At 31.2% G+C, this 15,088-nt stretch overlaps 1 protein-coding gene across 1 annotated transcript in view; it reads right to left on the bottom strand.

The window, feature by feature from the left end:
* Positions 1-361: 361 nt before the first annotated feature.
* The window catches only part of LOC132760058 (carbohydrate sulfotransferase 1-like), a 29,535-nt gene continuing 14,808 nt past the window's right edge, over positions 362-15,088 (bottom strand). The window contains exons 2-8 of the mRNA XM_060751948.1: positions 14,643-14,730; positions 10,900-10,938; positions 10,229-10,285; positions 9,071-9,248; positions 8,256-8,312; positions 4,213-4,328; positions 362-3,994 (exon numbers count right to left, since the gene is read on the bottom strand). Of these exons, the coding sequence (XP_060607931.1) occupies positions 3,318-3,994; positions 4,213-4,328; positions 8,256-8,312; positions 9,071-9,248; positions 10,229-10,285; positions 10,900-10,938; positions 14,643-14,730 (1,212 nt within the window). The 3' untranslated portion in view covers positions 362-3,317. The remainder of the gene's footprint in view (positions 3,995-4,212; positions 4,329-8,255; positions 8,313-9,070; positions 9,249-10,228; positions 10,286-10,899; positions 10,939-14,642; positions 14,731-15,088) is intronic.

The following is a 15,088-nucleotide window of genomic DNA, read 5'->3' as shown; positions in this document are numbered from 1 at the left end:
AATGGTAAATCATCAAAATAATATTATATATTTTTTTCAATAAAACTAAGACCGAGGTAAATATTTTTTTTCTGATTTTATCTGATGTTGTGTAAACAACCTCTTATTCTTTTGAACCGATCTCCTCCTGAACATTTAGAATGATCTATTCTGTATTATTTACTCATTATTTGCTTATAGCCGAAATTTAAACATTTATCCGAGTGCTATTCAACATGACCTTCTTTTTGAAGAGTAAATATCCTTGATTATCTTTCTTTGAAGCGCATAACGATGCGCACAAAAAAACTACCGAAAACGTCTTTAATACAATGTTTGACTTACTGCAATTTGGTCTGACATGACATCAACTACAACTACAACTACAACTACAAATATTTTATTGCATTAAAACAACATGTTCCATAGCAATACAATTTTTTTATACAAAGACATGGTTTACAGAAGAGCACAATAATATAATATATGTATCTGCATTAAAGATGACTAGTTATTTCGCAAGTTTGCATAGTATATATATTTTGCTAAATTATTAATTATTGCTTTTGATTTTGCACATATGAGATTAACAAATTTCTGTTTAGTTGGCCACGTATAATAATATCTCTTTATATATTTTGATCTTAAGTCCTGGAATTTAGAACATATTAATACAAAATGATACTCATTTTCTATAAGACCGGCATTACAATTACTACACAATCTTTCATTTCTTGGTATATTTCTATGCCGTCCACGTTCAATAGCCAAATTATGAGAAGATGAACGAAATTTGGATAAAGCTACCCTAAATTTCGGTTCAACGATAAAATCCAAATAGTTTTCAAATTCGAATGAATGTTTAAATAAACAATATGTATCTAATCTAGACGAGTTATTAATTGAGGAATACCAACTTTGATAGAAATTGTCTAAAATTCGTTGTTTAATGATACTAAAATCGATATCTATAGTAAACTGATTTTCCCACATATAAAACAAGCCAGTCTGCTCTAAAATAGTCTTAACAGTATATGCCCAGTTTTTACCACTATAAGTTACACCATTGTCGGCATCTGTTTTTAACATAATAAAAATTTTATACAATATAGTTCTTTCGTTAAGTTTAAGAAGTTTTAACCAGTATTTGATCAATATTAGTTTTCTATGAATGGACATTGGTGTACGACCAAGTTCACCATATAACACATCTACATTGGTTGATTGTTTTACACATAACACTCTTCTACAAAACTTTGTATGTATAATTTCTATGTTCGGACCAGCATGATGCCCCCACACTTCTGCAGCATAATTTAATGTTGGTAAAACAATACTATCAAATAAACTTATCATTTGGGAAACTGGAAGTTACAACTGGTTACATACATTAAATAAATTATGTAGTGAATATGACGCATGTTGCGCAATATATTTTTGAGTTCTGTTCCAGTTTCCATTTTTAAAAAGATACACACCTAAATATTTAAAAGATTCTACAATTTCAATTCTTGTGTTATACAAAAAGAAATCATAAGATGTATGTCTACCATTTTCAAAAATCATTACTTTTGTTTTAGACACATTTAATTTCAGATTCCACATATTGCAATAATGTTCTATATCATTCAAGATAGATTGTAATGAATTTGGATCATGTGTGAAAACTACAGCGTCGTCTGCAAATAACAACAAAAATACCTGTATATCATCAATGTTAACAATACCAGGAATGTTCCTATTTATATTATTTAATATATCATTGAGAAAAAATAAACACAATATGCTACTTGCTGGATCTCCCTGTTTCACTCCAATCTTAGAATTAATTAGATCAGAATGCATGTTTTTATATTTTACAAAAGATTTAACAATACCATACATTGACTTGATTGCAGTAACAAATTTTGTACTTATATTTTCATTCAGTAACTTTCTCCACAATAAAACCCTATCAATACGGTCAAACATTTTCTCCCAATCTAGAAATGCTATATAGAGTTTCTTCTTATTCGACAAAGTCTTTGTTATTATAGCATGTAGAACAAAAATACAGTCAACAGTTGAATCAAATATGTGTTTGATTTGAAAAATGGTTTTTTATAAGATTGTTTATAATTTTCAATATTTTTTGTTATTTCCCTTTAATTAACAGCGTATATAAGAGCAAAGGAAAAAGTGTTTGGAAAGTTACTATTCATGATTGAGAAAAATGAAAATTAATTTAAATCTTTTCAAAGTGAATTTATAGAACCAGGAGCTTTTAGTTATATAAGATATTAATGTATATATACTAAAAGAGATGGAATATGTTACATGTATATTTTTTTAACAGAACAGAACAGAACAAGTTTATTTCAACAATAATTAAGGAATTGAACTTACGTTCCTCTTCCATACATGCAACACATATAAACATAGGTCAATATACATGCATAAACATATAATAGTTATATTGGAAAATAGGTTATCAATACATCAACACAGTTTAAAAAGTGGCGCAATTTTTTACGTTAACTGTCTAGACAAAATTATAGACAGAACTATTTTTAATTGAATCGATAATTGACAAGTCTGTGATAAAAATTTTCTGTCCAGATTATTAATGGTCGCTTCGCGGTAGTAGAGTTGCATTAATACAATATCCTTTAACCCATGTTCGATCGAGTTTTTTTGAACGGACAAGTTGTCGGGCTTTAAAACACAGTCACTCTCGAAACTTTGTAATGCTGTCCTTTACAAAGATTCCGTAATAAAGATAGGAGATAGCAAATTTATTTGAGTTTCAAGCCAACTGAGAAAGGTTGGGATCCAAATGAATGGACTACTTGCTTGCAAACATACACAGCAAAATATTTGTATTTAGACTTAATTAAGAAAATGTCTCACAAAACACTGATTGTATTTGCAAAATAATTTAGTTTTTAGTCCTTTGTTATCATCTCGTAGTGTGCATTATACAATTAACCGAGTGATTGCAATCAAGGGTGATTTTGACCCTGATATGAAAAGTTTTACCATGAGACACATTGTGCTGTAACAATAAGCACTTAAATAAAATATTTAAAGTTGTGCTGCAAAATGGTAGAAACAAGAACCAAAGACACAATGAATTTCAAATGTTCAGCCTTTCTTTTTGAAAGACCCTTTTCTAATAAAGATTTGGTCAGAAAAATGGAATAACAAAGCCCAATAATTATCAAATTAACATTTTCTGTTTTTTAATTATTTAATTTATTTAAAAAATGTGCATTATAGGACAATAACACATAGTTCTTATTTGTAATTAAAAGTTTCTTAGCAATTCATACTCGAAGCCTTCCTATCAACTAAAAGCCTCAAATGATCAAATACTTTTTTGGTATGACTACACTGGGTATTGACAAGTCATCATATTCCTGTTTATTGTGAAAGGATTTATATCCAACTTCTTTATAAACATCCTTGCATATTTCCTCCATTTTCTCAACAATTTCCCATTTTAAAGAATTTCTCCACCAAAATGCTGTATTTCTTTTTCGCTCCGTTGCACCTGATCCCGCGTTCTTAAAAGCCGAAAGTTTCATGATATTTGGGTAATATTTCTCATTTGTATTCATACCTAAATAGTTATATAATAGTTTAGACTTGTTTAAAATATCAACGCTTAAATCTTCGTAATAAATAAATCTGAATCTATCTGGGAATAATTTTTGCACTTTTTGACCTTCGCGAAAATCGTAAAGCATTTTATTGCACAATGATTTAGCGTTTTCTATTATCATTTTGTCCGTGTATGAAGGGTACCAACTTGTAATTCTAGAATTAACAATGGCACGTGGATCTCTAAAGAGATGAATGACCTTGAGATTTACACGTGACTGCAGAACAGGCGCCAATAGGTCTGTTGTAAGTCGTAATACTTTTGTGACTTTATGTGTAGAGTCTTTACACCTTCTCGGTATATGTCTTTGAAAACATATCTGGTAATTGACCTTGCGTTTCATACATTCTCTTGTTGTATTCCAGCTTGGACCTGTTTAAATTAAAAACATACAAAATGAAGTTTCAGAAAGGTCAGCTTGACTTATGTACAAAACTGTTTGTTTGCATAGCAGAATTTGGGTTTTTAAAGGCCCATATATCCTACAATCCGTTATTACTTTTATTCTCCTAAATCCTATTATTTTTGTTGTTATTATATGTTTGTTTTACAGTTGCTTCAATTGTAAGGTATTTGCATTCATAACTCACCTCCTAATGTGGGTGTTAACGAAGGTTCAACCACTGTACGTTCATAGTCGTTGAACTGGCAATCGTACGTTTTGCTCAAGATATTCTTAGCCAGCTCAAGAGAACCAGTCGGGCGCCTGAAACAAGAAATCTGTCTATCAATAGTCCATTGACGTCATTACAATGCGAAATATCATGTGAGTCATTAGTAATTTTTAATAATCAATAAAATAAATGAACAAATATAGAAAGAACTATTTTCACTTTGCACAATATAGTTAATAAATGTTGAATTCTGCTTAAGCCGGTGCTAAAGGGCGTGGACGGTAACTTACACCAACACAGGTCCACCGGGGCAAGGAGCCCAGTAGGACACCAAACAAAAGTAGGGCAGGGCACAAGAAAGTCGAGTTTTCAAAGGAAATAAATTTGTTTGCAAATGAACTTATACAGTCTACATTGGGTCCATTTAACAACGCCTAAATACGGTAAAATGCAACTTTTGCTAGAATTTTCATCTGTTTATTTACAGAAATGTAAAATAAATACAAGCTTCTTTATTTCTCTCCATTTAGTCTATGTCCCCTTATAGCACCGGACTAAGCAAGATGCATCATTTTTATATGAAAATGATGTTTGTCGCAAACTTTGCGAATTTTTTGCAAGTTAAACATGCTTTGATTTATTAGATATTTTTTGTAATTTCATAACCTTTTATAGCAAAGTTGAATTGAACTACTTTTCATTTGATGCTCCTGACTTTGTTTAAGTAATAAGAAATCTTCTTAAAATGTATTATTTCATTGTAAACTCCGCCGTATGCTTTATATGCTTTTCTTGATTATTGTCCCGCCTTTTATTAGTATATAAGCTTAGATGATTTAGCATAGAAGTCAGAAATTATTTAGGTTCTAAGTGTGTAAGGTCTTCTTGAAACTACTTTTTGATTAAAATTTAAGTGACATATTTTGGATATTTTAAATTATTTAATTTCTTGGTTATATTTAAAGATAAAAAAAGAGTTTTATATGAGTAAAGTTAAAATTGATGTTTGTTTATCAATCATAAAAGGTAGGTATCATATTAAACTGTCAAAACGTTTCTTGTGTTTAGTTTTATTTTCTAATATTACTAAGTAATTGTTATGACAAATAGTTATAACAAATACTTAGTAGTAAAAGCATAATACAAAGGGTGAAATAAATTCAAACACTGTTTTATTGTGGTATAAAGATTTCAGCCTATAAAACATTAGTTAAAAGAAAAAGTGTAAATAGAACTTAAAATATTGTTGTGTAATGATGTGAAGTGTTACTTAATGAACAGTTTTAAAACGTACATTGCTGGTTGCTAGCTATGTTAGATAAAGTTGTGAAGTGTTATAATTTTGTTTTCGCATTAATATGTTCAAAGTGATGTGTATTAATGCAATGAAAAGTGTCAGGAGCAAAGTGTAAAAAATGTGTTAAAAACAGGAATTGTGTTGTGCTTTCATGGATTATATAAAACATTAAAAGGAAATACATAAAGGATATTCCCTGAATTGTGTGTTGTGAAAAACTTGCTAAACAAAATAAAACTAAAAATATTTCATATTTACAAAATGAAACAGTTTTAAACTGAAATTTACTGCTTAAGTTTAAATATCATACACTTTAAGTGTTTATAAAATTAGGTGTTTATAAAATTAAGTGTGAAAATGACTACACTCAAATATCTTAAAGGAGTACGAACAAGGTTCGTGAACACATTAAAAAAGGAGATACATAATGGAAAGGAACTTATAAGTCTAGATTTAAGTGACGTTAATAAAAAGGAAATATTATCAAAAGTGATAGTGTCAATCGATAAACTACAAACATATATGTCAAAACTTGAGGCTCAGTCAGAAAAAGTGATTGTTAGTGCTGAGGAGCAAAAGGAAGATATAACAGACCAAATAATGTCTGAAGATACTAAATTGTTAGAAAATGCGTTGGAACTGACTTCAAGTTTGAAAGTGCTTGAAATACATCTAAACGATTTGATAGAAAGTGATACAATTACAGGTGAAACTAAACATGTTGAAAATACAGAATTAAAGGAAGTTATTCAGTTGCAAAAAGAATTACTTGAAAGTAAAGTGCTAGAATTTTCAAGTTTTAAAAAGAATAATGTGAAATTACCAAAACTTGAAATTCATCCTTTTTATGGCGATAGACTTAAATGGACTGAATTTTGGCAGTCTTTTGAAAGTTCAATACATTCAAGTGATACTCTTAGCAATATTGACAAATTCAATTACCTCAGGAGTAAACTTACTGGTGAAGCAAAGGGTGCTATAGCAGGATTATCTCTTTCGAATGAAAATTATTCAGTTGCAATTAAGACCTTACAGGATAGATTTGGAAACATTCAAGAAACAATTGATATGCACTACAATAAGATAGTGAATTTAAGATCAGCGAATGATTCGGTGGAAAGTTTACGACAATTATGTGACTCTGTTGAAAGACATTTGAGAAGCCTTGAGGCTCTTGGTCAAAATGTCAATCAAGACTTGTTTGTGTCGGTGTTAAAGTCAAAGCTGCCATCAAATGTGTTAAGACAACTTGAAATAAAAAAGGGTTCGAGTAAAAAGTGGACCATTGTGTTATTACGTGGCATGATAATTGAATATGTTACTGCTTGTGAACGTGCTTCAACAGTTAAAAGTGGTTTTGTCAAATCTGAAAGACATTTTGATAAAAATAAAAGTCAAAAATATCATTACCAAAAATGTTCTAAAGTCAGTTATGCACTTTCTACTAAACCAGTACTTGGAACAGCATTGACAACAAATTGCACAAAAGTAGGGCAGAATAGGAACAATTCTATAAAATGAAGATATTGTTCAAAAAGTCATTGGAGTGACGAATGTCCACAATATAAAACAATAGATGAAAGAAAGGGTTGCTTAAAGAAAAGCTGTTATAGATGTTTAAAAGAGGGACACAGTTCAAAAGAATGTCAGAGTAGAAAAAAATGTGTGTATTGTTATGAAGAAAATGTACACCATAGAAGTTTGTGCCCTGAAAAATTTAAGAAAAGTGTGATTAAAGAAAGTGCGCATGTAACAGAAGAAGGAATTGAAAGTGAAAGTGAGCAAAGTCAAAATGATGAAAATGTGCTTTTATCATATGGGGAAAAGGTTGTAATGCAAACATCAAGTGCAATACTGTGTAATGAAAATAAACTGATTGAAGAAGATGCGAGGATATTGTTAGATTCGGGTTCACAAAGAACATATATAACAGAAGAGTTTGCAAAGAAATTAAAATTATGTAAAGAAAATGAACAGGAAATAACTTCAGCTACATTTGGAAGCAAACAGTCAAAGAAGATTAAAACTGCATCTGCAAAAATAAACTGAAATCTAAATGTGGTGAGTAACTTGAAATTACTGTGAATTACTGTAATACAAAGAAGATCGGTGAATATTGAAGATAGAGAGCGTTTTTATGAATTAAAAAAGAATTTATATTTGGCCGACAAAATTCCAGAAAAAAATGAGCGACAAAATTGATTTACCTGTTGGAAGCGATTATTATCTAGACAATAATTGGACATAAAATTGAAGTTCAAAAAGGTTTAAAGATTTCAGTCAATGAAATATTAGTTAAAAGAAAAAGAAAGTCTACCACAATGTTCTTTGGGAGTAAATAGTTAATCCGTAAAATTGCTTTAACCCTTTAAAAGGTCTATTAGCGGGTGGTTTAACAATAAAATACAAATGCATTTCTAGTAATACCAGGATTTGTTACACGCTCCTGTTTTTAGATAAAATTTAATGTCATTGAAACACTCCTTTATCCTAGGATGAACAGCACCATTCCTCAAAGAACATTTTCTTTGTGTCCAAAGTGTTTTTTTTTTTCAAAAGGTATGATTTCATTTTACTATGTCTTGAGGTGAAAATACATAAAGATATGTACACGTATTAAAAAATGCGTTTTGGGGGAATAAACGTTTATGTTAAATGATATTTGAGATGAATTATATTTTGAATGATAAAGTATGAAGTTTTCAAATATATAAAAGGATACCTGTTAAGGTTGTCTACAAATGATTTGTCTGGTATTGCCTTCCATGGCTCCACATGTCTGTAAACAAAAGCCGACATAGTATAATTTTAATAAAATGCACCCTTTCTTTCTTTCTTCCTATCTTTCCATCTTTATTTCTTTCTTTCTTTCATTCTTTCTTTCTTTTTGTGTTTAAAGTTTAAAGAACTGATTCAGACGTGAAATATTTACTATATAGATGTTGGCTGATGCTAAAATCATGATGTGGTAAACATTGCATCCAATTTTTTTCCCTCAAGGATCATTTTAATTAACTAAATTATTATATGATAGCTTTGTGACCAATCGGAATTCTTTTTATTTGGTTTTTCTGTCATTTACTTTTTCATCAGCTTAATATGACTTGTTCAAGCATTTTCTTATGCCTTTTCTCTTCACTATGAAGTTTAAATTACTTATCTACTTTTTCCCAACTATATAGTATTTAACCTTCTCTTATAGTGGCGTTTACCATCATTTACTACACTTACCTTGCCGTTTGTTTATTATCTTATTCATTATGGCTTTTAATCCTTTTTTGCGAATATTTACCTAGTACTACAATATTGGCCAATATTTTTTTCAGGATGGAGTAATTTAAAATCAGTAAATATTGTGCATTAAACCCTCCCTAAAAAGATAATTTGTAGAAACACCATCACGTTCGGTAGAGTTTCAATTTCCTAAAGATTAATTATCACTGCAATAAACTTCCTACAATAAAATACCACTGGACGGGTAAAAGAGTATTTCATGCTATGTTCTAGCAATCGTTTGAAACCAACCCATTCACATACCTGCACTCTAGACGATCAGATCTGCACACCATGCTGTTACCATACCAATATGTCCACCTTGAAATTTTCCACAAGGGTTCGTAAAGGTAAAATGTATCAAGTCTGTGTCCGAGAACAGTTCCAGTAAAAGTACTTCCGCCCCTCATGTAACTATTCAATAATACATCATAGTAGTTTACTGAAAAAGAGAAATCTTATTCTATTCTTTTTAAAGAGACGTCATCCGATCTTATGATATAACAAGCTAGAGCACCAAATGCGGTGTTAACGCTAATTTATAAAGGGCAACATCGAAATTTCTAATTGTGATAAAAAAAGTTAGGGCCTTAGCTCTGAAAAATGTAGCGTTTAGAATTATGCCCTTTGTCTAACAACTGCACATTGTCATAAAAATCTTTTTGTTGCTGAGGGGTTTTACTGGTTGAGGCATGGGAATTGCAGCCACCGTTTAACCTTGAGTAATGATAATAGTCGACTAAATGGGTTCAAATTATTTAAAACTATGCATCTTTTATATCCAGCAGGTGAAATGGTTTTGACCCTAGGTGTTGCTTTTAGTTTATAACACTCAAGGTAATCCAAAATCACCTTTCCTGTTTCAGTGCCTTAGAACTGTGCTTTTATTATGTCATAAGATTGATTGTGTTTGAACCCGTAAAACCAAACAAAAGAAACAATTGTCATAATTTGGTAGTTTTCAACATTTAAAGAACTCGGATGAGAACAAAACGTTTAAAATTTGAATTATGTACGCACTATAGAGTAACTGTGGCAATAATAACCTGAAACGCTGTGCAAACGTCAATAAAGTAATGTACTGCGATTTAAATTTAAATCGATTTTAAGTACTATTTTCTGTCTGATTTGAGCTAAAACGTTAAACGTTTTTCATTTTGGGGCCATTGTACACAATTGAAATAAATATTCTGGAAAAACGCAGGGAGCGAATGATATGAATATTTATGTGAACCCACATAAAATGGTAAGAAAACGATAAAATAAGCCAATCACGTAAAAAAATGACTCCGGAGTCCCTTAAAAATTGCTTATTATGTCCGTTTGCAAAATATATAAACAAAATGAAATCGTTATGAAAACCGATTTTATGATGTGATGAAATACGTGTCTGTCTGTTGACTAAGAAAAAAATGAACTTACTTTTGAACACCGGTCCCTTTGGACCAATGTCTTCCATTCTGTTTTTAGAAACTGGATCTGTTTAAGCAAGTGAAATATGTCATCATTGTCGTAGTAAAGTGTTTAAACAATTATAAAGTAGTAATTCGCGATAATGTTTACGTGCCTTTTAGGCGTCAAATCAGAGAAATAAATGAAAAGAAAGAAGATTTGTTTACCTCTTTTTAACATTTTACATGAATATATGGATCGCTTTTGAAGACATTCCACAAATAGAGCATGTAAAAATACAAATTTCATTGAAGACGCCATTTTGGACCCCATCTTTGATTTTCGGAGTTTCCCAGAAGGGAACTTTATATATCTTTTTCAAAATCTACATACTATAATCTTTCAGAAAATGTAAGTTTAAATTCTGTGCACATTTTGTCCGGAGATATTAAAGCATAGACTCTACTATATAGATATGTATAATAGAAAAATTGATATATGTAAGCATTTAGATAATAGGAAGTTCAGAGCCAGTGCAAAACTGATAGATCAATTCTGACCCGACGCGTCACACAAATGAAGCAAATGTCGCTTTTTCTTTCTTTAATTAATCATAATATCATTGTAAAAGCCGTTATTGTGTGATACATATCTAATCTATAATAGTAAAAAGTAACGTCTCTTGATTAAAGCAAACTTACTTGACACACGTGCGTACTGTAAGTGTACGAATATGATAGCTGAAATTAGAAAAGTTATGTCAATGAATTTCTTTAAAGCATAAAAATTTTGTCGTGTGGCTCATAATGCAGTACTTTGCTAGTGTGTCAGATATCAAACATTTTGTAGTACTTGCCTTATCATCAAGAGTATATGGTCGACCAAGCATTCTTAAAGCAGCACGCATCAGATTCAAGCAAAATTTCATTAAAAATGTATATAATAGTAAAATATTCTGAACAGGGCATAGAGAGGAATTTACACATTACAAAAGACACTTATATAATGCACGTCAATTACCAAAAAATGGTCTAAATATGTAAAGATTGTCCATACTATTAAGAAATGCAGTAGATATATGGAGTTGAATAATTGAATACTGCTAAAGCAGTAAATAATCATTCAGAACATGTAAATCATTTCTTGAATCTTTGGTCTTTTAACTTTTCTAACACTCTTAATACACTTAACTCAACTTTTAGTGTCTTCACCGTAGGGAACGTGTTACAGTATCGCGTTTTCCGGTTACAGTATAGAATTTTAAAGATGGAGGATTATTTGTGGGGAGGACAGGTAGGTGATTTTTATTCCGGTCCATACTACAAGTAGTTTAATTTCTAAAGGATGTTTTTGCTTTGCTTGTAAGGAACAATCCGGTATCTAGTCATATATTTTTTCAGACGCTGCACCGCAGATTTATCTCTACTTTGTCTCATTAATATGCAGATTTGACAGTTTGAAAATTTGAATCGAGAGACCAACGCATTTTTCTCCCATTCCGACATTATTTATGCATGCCTAGAAAAATTAAATCTGCAAAACGTTAGTCCTTTATGTTAGGAAACGTTTGTAAAAGTAAATGATCAGTTGAACCTATTTTCCTGTTCGTTAAATGCGTTTGAAAAAATAAACAATGTTACAGTATAGAGCGAGGTGATTTGTGCAGGGTTACAGCATAGACCTAGCGATTTTTATCCGATTTTGTTACAGTTCATACCCAGATTTCGGTTACAGCTTAGACTTCCATATTTTCTATATATACTTGGTAAAATGTATGAATGTCACATAGACTTTTAAATCTCCGTGAGCGTATTGGTCAGATATCTATTCGTCCGTCTGTCGTACACATGTGTGTGCAATCTCATCCGCTCAGTAACTACTTGACTAAATGTGATGAAATTTACATGACTTTCTACCAAAATTGTTCAAATGTTTTCGGTCGCAATCGGGGATACGAAAACCAAAAACATAGATTTTGAAAAAGGCAATGTTTAAAGGTTCTTCTCATCTCGAACCAAAAGCATTTAAATCAAATTATGATTATGGCGTCATTTCGAATGCTTCTTTGTTGAAGTTACGATTATCTTGTCATTATTAAATAAAAAGCCATTTTATTTTATTTCAGACACCCTGTATACAAGTTTTCACGTTTCTGAAAAAGAAAAAAATATAGAAAGTTATATAGTATAAATTAAGGTCTGACAATTACAATGAATATCTTCTCCAGTGAGCCTGATGGAGGTACATAATAGTGGCAGAGTCGGGATAAGGCCGTCGACTTCAAATCATCTTTTCTTTACTGCTGTGGTTGAAATCCCATCGTGACTTTGGATTCTTTGTATGTGAGGAATTTTTCAAGCTAGTTTACGGAAGGTGGTCGTGTCTAAAATGTTTCACAAAGGGTATCTGGGGTCTTTCTTTACACTAAAGCAGGAATGTTTTCACATGACCTCAGTGTTTTTTGAAAATTAAAAAACCACGAAAGCCAAACGTAACAAACCCTTTTTAAATACTTACAAAATACATTATTGTAGATGAAAGTTACAACTTAAAAAGAATTTAAGGTTGCAGTATTTCTCACTTAAATACTGTTTAATCACCATTAGGGTATTGCCTGTTTTTTAATTGTGTCTTTTGACAGCTTATCTGTGATATGCAAGCTTCATAACTTCCGATCCCCTCTCAAAATTTCATTTTATTTAGTTTCACTCATTGTATTCTCGTTTAGGGCACACGCAATTTTTAACCTGGGGGTAATATGCCGCTTTTCATGGAATGGCCATAACGTGTCACATTGAAGGTTCCATGATAACGCCATATGAACACATCCACAGATGTTAAAAAATCTAAAGTTTACCAGTTCATGTTTAATGTGAATTCTGCTGAAACCGGTGCTAGGAGGCGTGGACGGTAGCTTGCAGTTACCACTACCGTCCATGAACAGGTTGAATCGAATTGAGCCTGCAACATTTTCATGTTTTCCGTGTTGGACTTCTGTTAAGGATTCTTTTTTCTCTATTTTTTGTACTTATAGGCATTATTATAATGTGTAATGAAATCAAGCAATAATCTTTCATACAATTTGATAAAAGTTACTAGCTGTTGTTGTCGTGAAAACAGTCCTTACTTAGGACATTGCTTATTCTGCAAAAATTCTCAATCTGAAACTTAAAGTAAGAAAAATAAGAAACTATAACTTTTCTGCTGAAGAAAAAGAGTAATACAACCTTTCAAGAATGTATTAAATAGAAAGGTATGAGTTATTTCATAAAATTAATGGATACACGAACTTTGTTTGAAATTTTGCAAGTATCTAAAATGTAACCGAAATCTGGGTATAAACTGTAACAAAATTGGATCAAAGTCGCTAGGTCTATGCTGTAACCCTGCAAAATTCATCTCACTCTATACTGTAACATTGATTATTTTTTCAAACGCATTTAACGAACAGGAAAATAGGTTCAACTGGCCATTTACTTTTATAAACGTTTCTAAACACAAAGGACTAACGTTTTGTAGATATACTTTATCTAGACATGTTTAAATAATGTCGGAATGGGAGAAAAATGCGTTGGTCTCTCGATTCAAATTTTTAAACCGTCAAATCTGCACATTTATGAGACAATAAAGAGATAAATCTGCGGTGCAGGGTCAAAAGCAATATATGACTAGATACCAGATTCTGTTCCTTACAAGCAAAGCACAAAAACATCTTTAAGAAACTAAACTACTTGTAGTATGGACCGGAATAAAAACCACCTACCTCTCTTCCCATAAATAATCCTCCATCTTTAAAATTCTATACTGTAACCGGAAAACGCGATACTGTAACACGTTCCCTACGGTGGTCTTGAAATATTTTGGGTGATCTGGAGGTATGCAGCTATAAATCGCAACATGAATGGAAAATATTTCATCGAGCTCATCACTTCAATGCTCAAATAGTGAGGTCACAGTAATATATCAAAAATTTCAGTCTATATACAGGATTTACGCCATCAATTATTAATATTTTCTCGTGAGCAACACAATTTAGGTCATGTGGCGACGAAACCGGTAAATGACGTTGGCTAATATTGAGTGTTGAAAACTTAAAAAGCAATACTAGGGGTCAAAACAACCTCACCTGCTGGAGCTAAGAGGTACATAGATTCGAGTTATTCGAACCTATCTAGTCGCCTCTTGTGATCACTCAGGGATAGATGGTGGCTGTAATTTTTATGTCTCAAACCTTAAAGGCAACCGCTCTGACACAAGTGGCGTTTTTCGAAGTAAGTAGATTCACCACACGACTACCGACACCCTAAACATTTTACGCTTGATCTTTTTTAAACAGAAATAACTCGTACGATCTATAAATTAGGAACGGACGAGCAAACAAACAAACAAATAATACATAAATAAATAAGACATAAATAAATTAAATAAATAAGTACATAAATACCTGTGCTAAAAATGAATATTAACAGTGTCCATTTATATCTAGTTAACAAATCCCTTATCTGTCGATAGCTGTTCTTCATTTTGATATTCTGTAAAAGATTTTAAATAGACATCACTGGAATAAGTATAAGTATGTAATTTTTTATTCATAGAATTATTTGGAGCCGAAACCGCCATCCAGATATCCAGGTACGAGAACAACCGGATGTTCGGATCGTTGTTTTATTCTTAGTTGACGTTACCATTTTTGCGACCTTTTTCAAAATAAATGACGTCGTTTTTCTTCCTATTTATCGAATGTTACTTATCAAATATTTTTCATTATGGATTTATTTCTTTTTTAATGTATTTTTTTTGTTGTCGATTATAATACATTTTGTGTCTTTGATGTGTAATAGTTTTTGTAGTTTGATATTTTTTTTAACATGTAAAAATTTATATAAAGGG

This window comes from Ruditapes philippinarum, unplaced genomic scaffold (genome assembly GCF_026571515.1).
Source record: "Ruditapes philippinarum isolate M1 unplaced genomic scaffold, ASM2657151v2 ctg510_1_1_1_1, whole genome shotgun sequence".
Classification (NCBI taxonomy): Eukaryota; Metazoa; Mollusca; class Bivalvia; order Venerida; family Veneridae; genus Ruditapes; species Ruditapes philippinarum.
The sequence above is the reverse complement of the archived record's forward strand: the minus strand, read 5'-3'. Positions and strand labels throughout refer to the sequence as shown.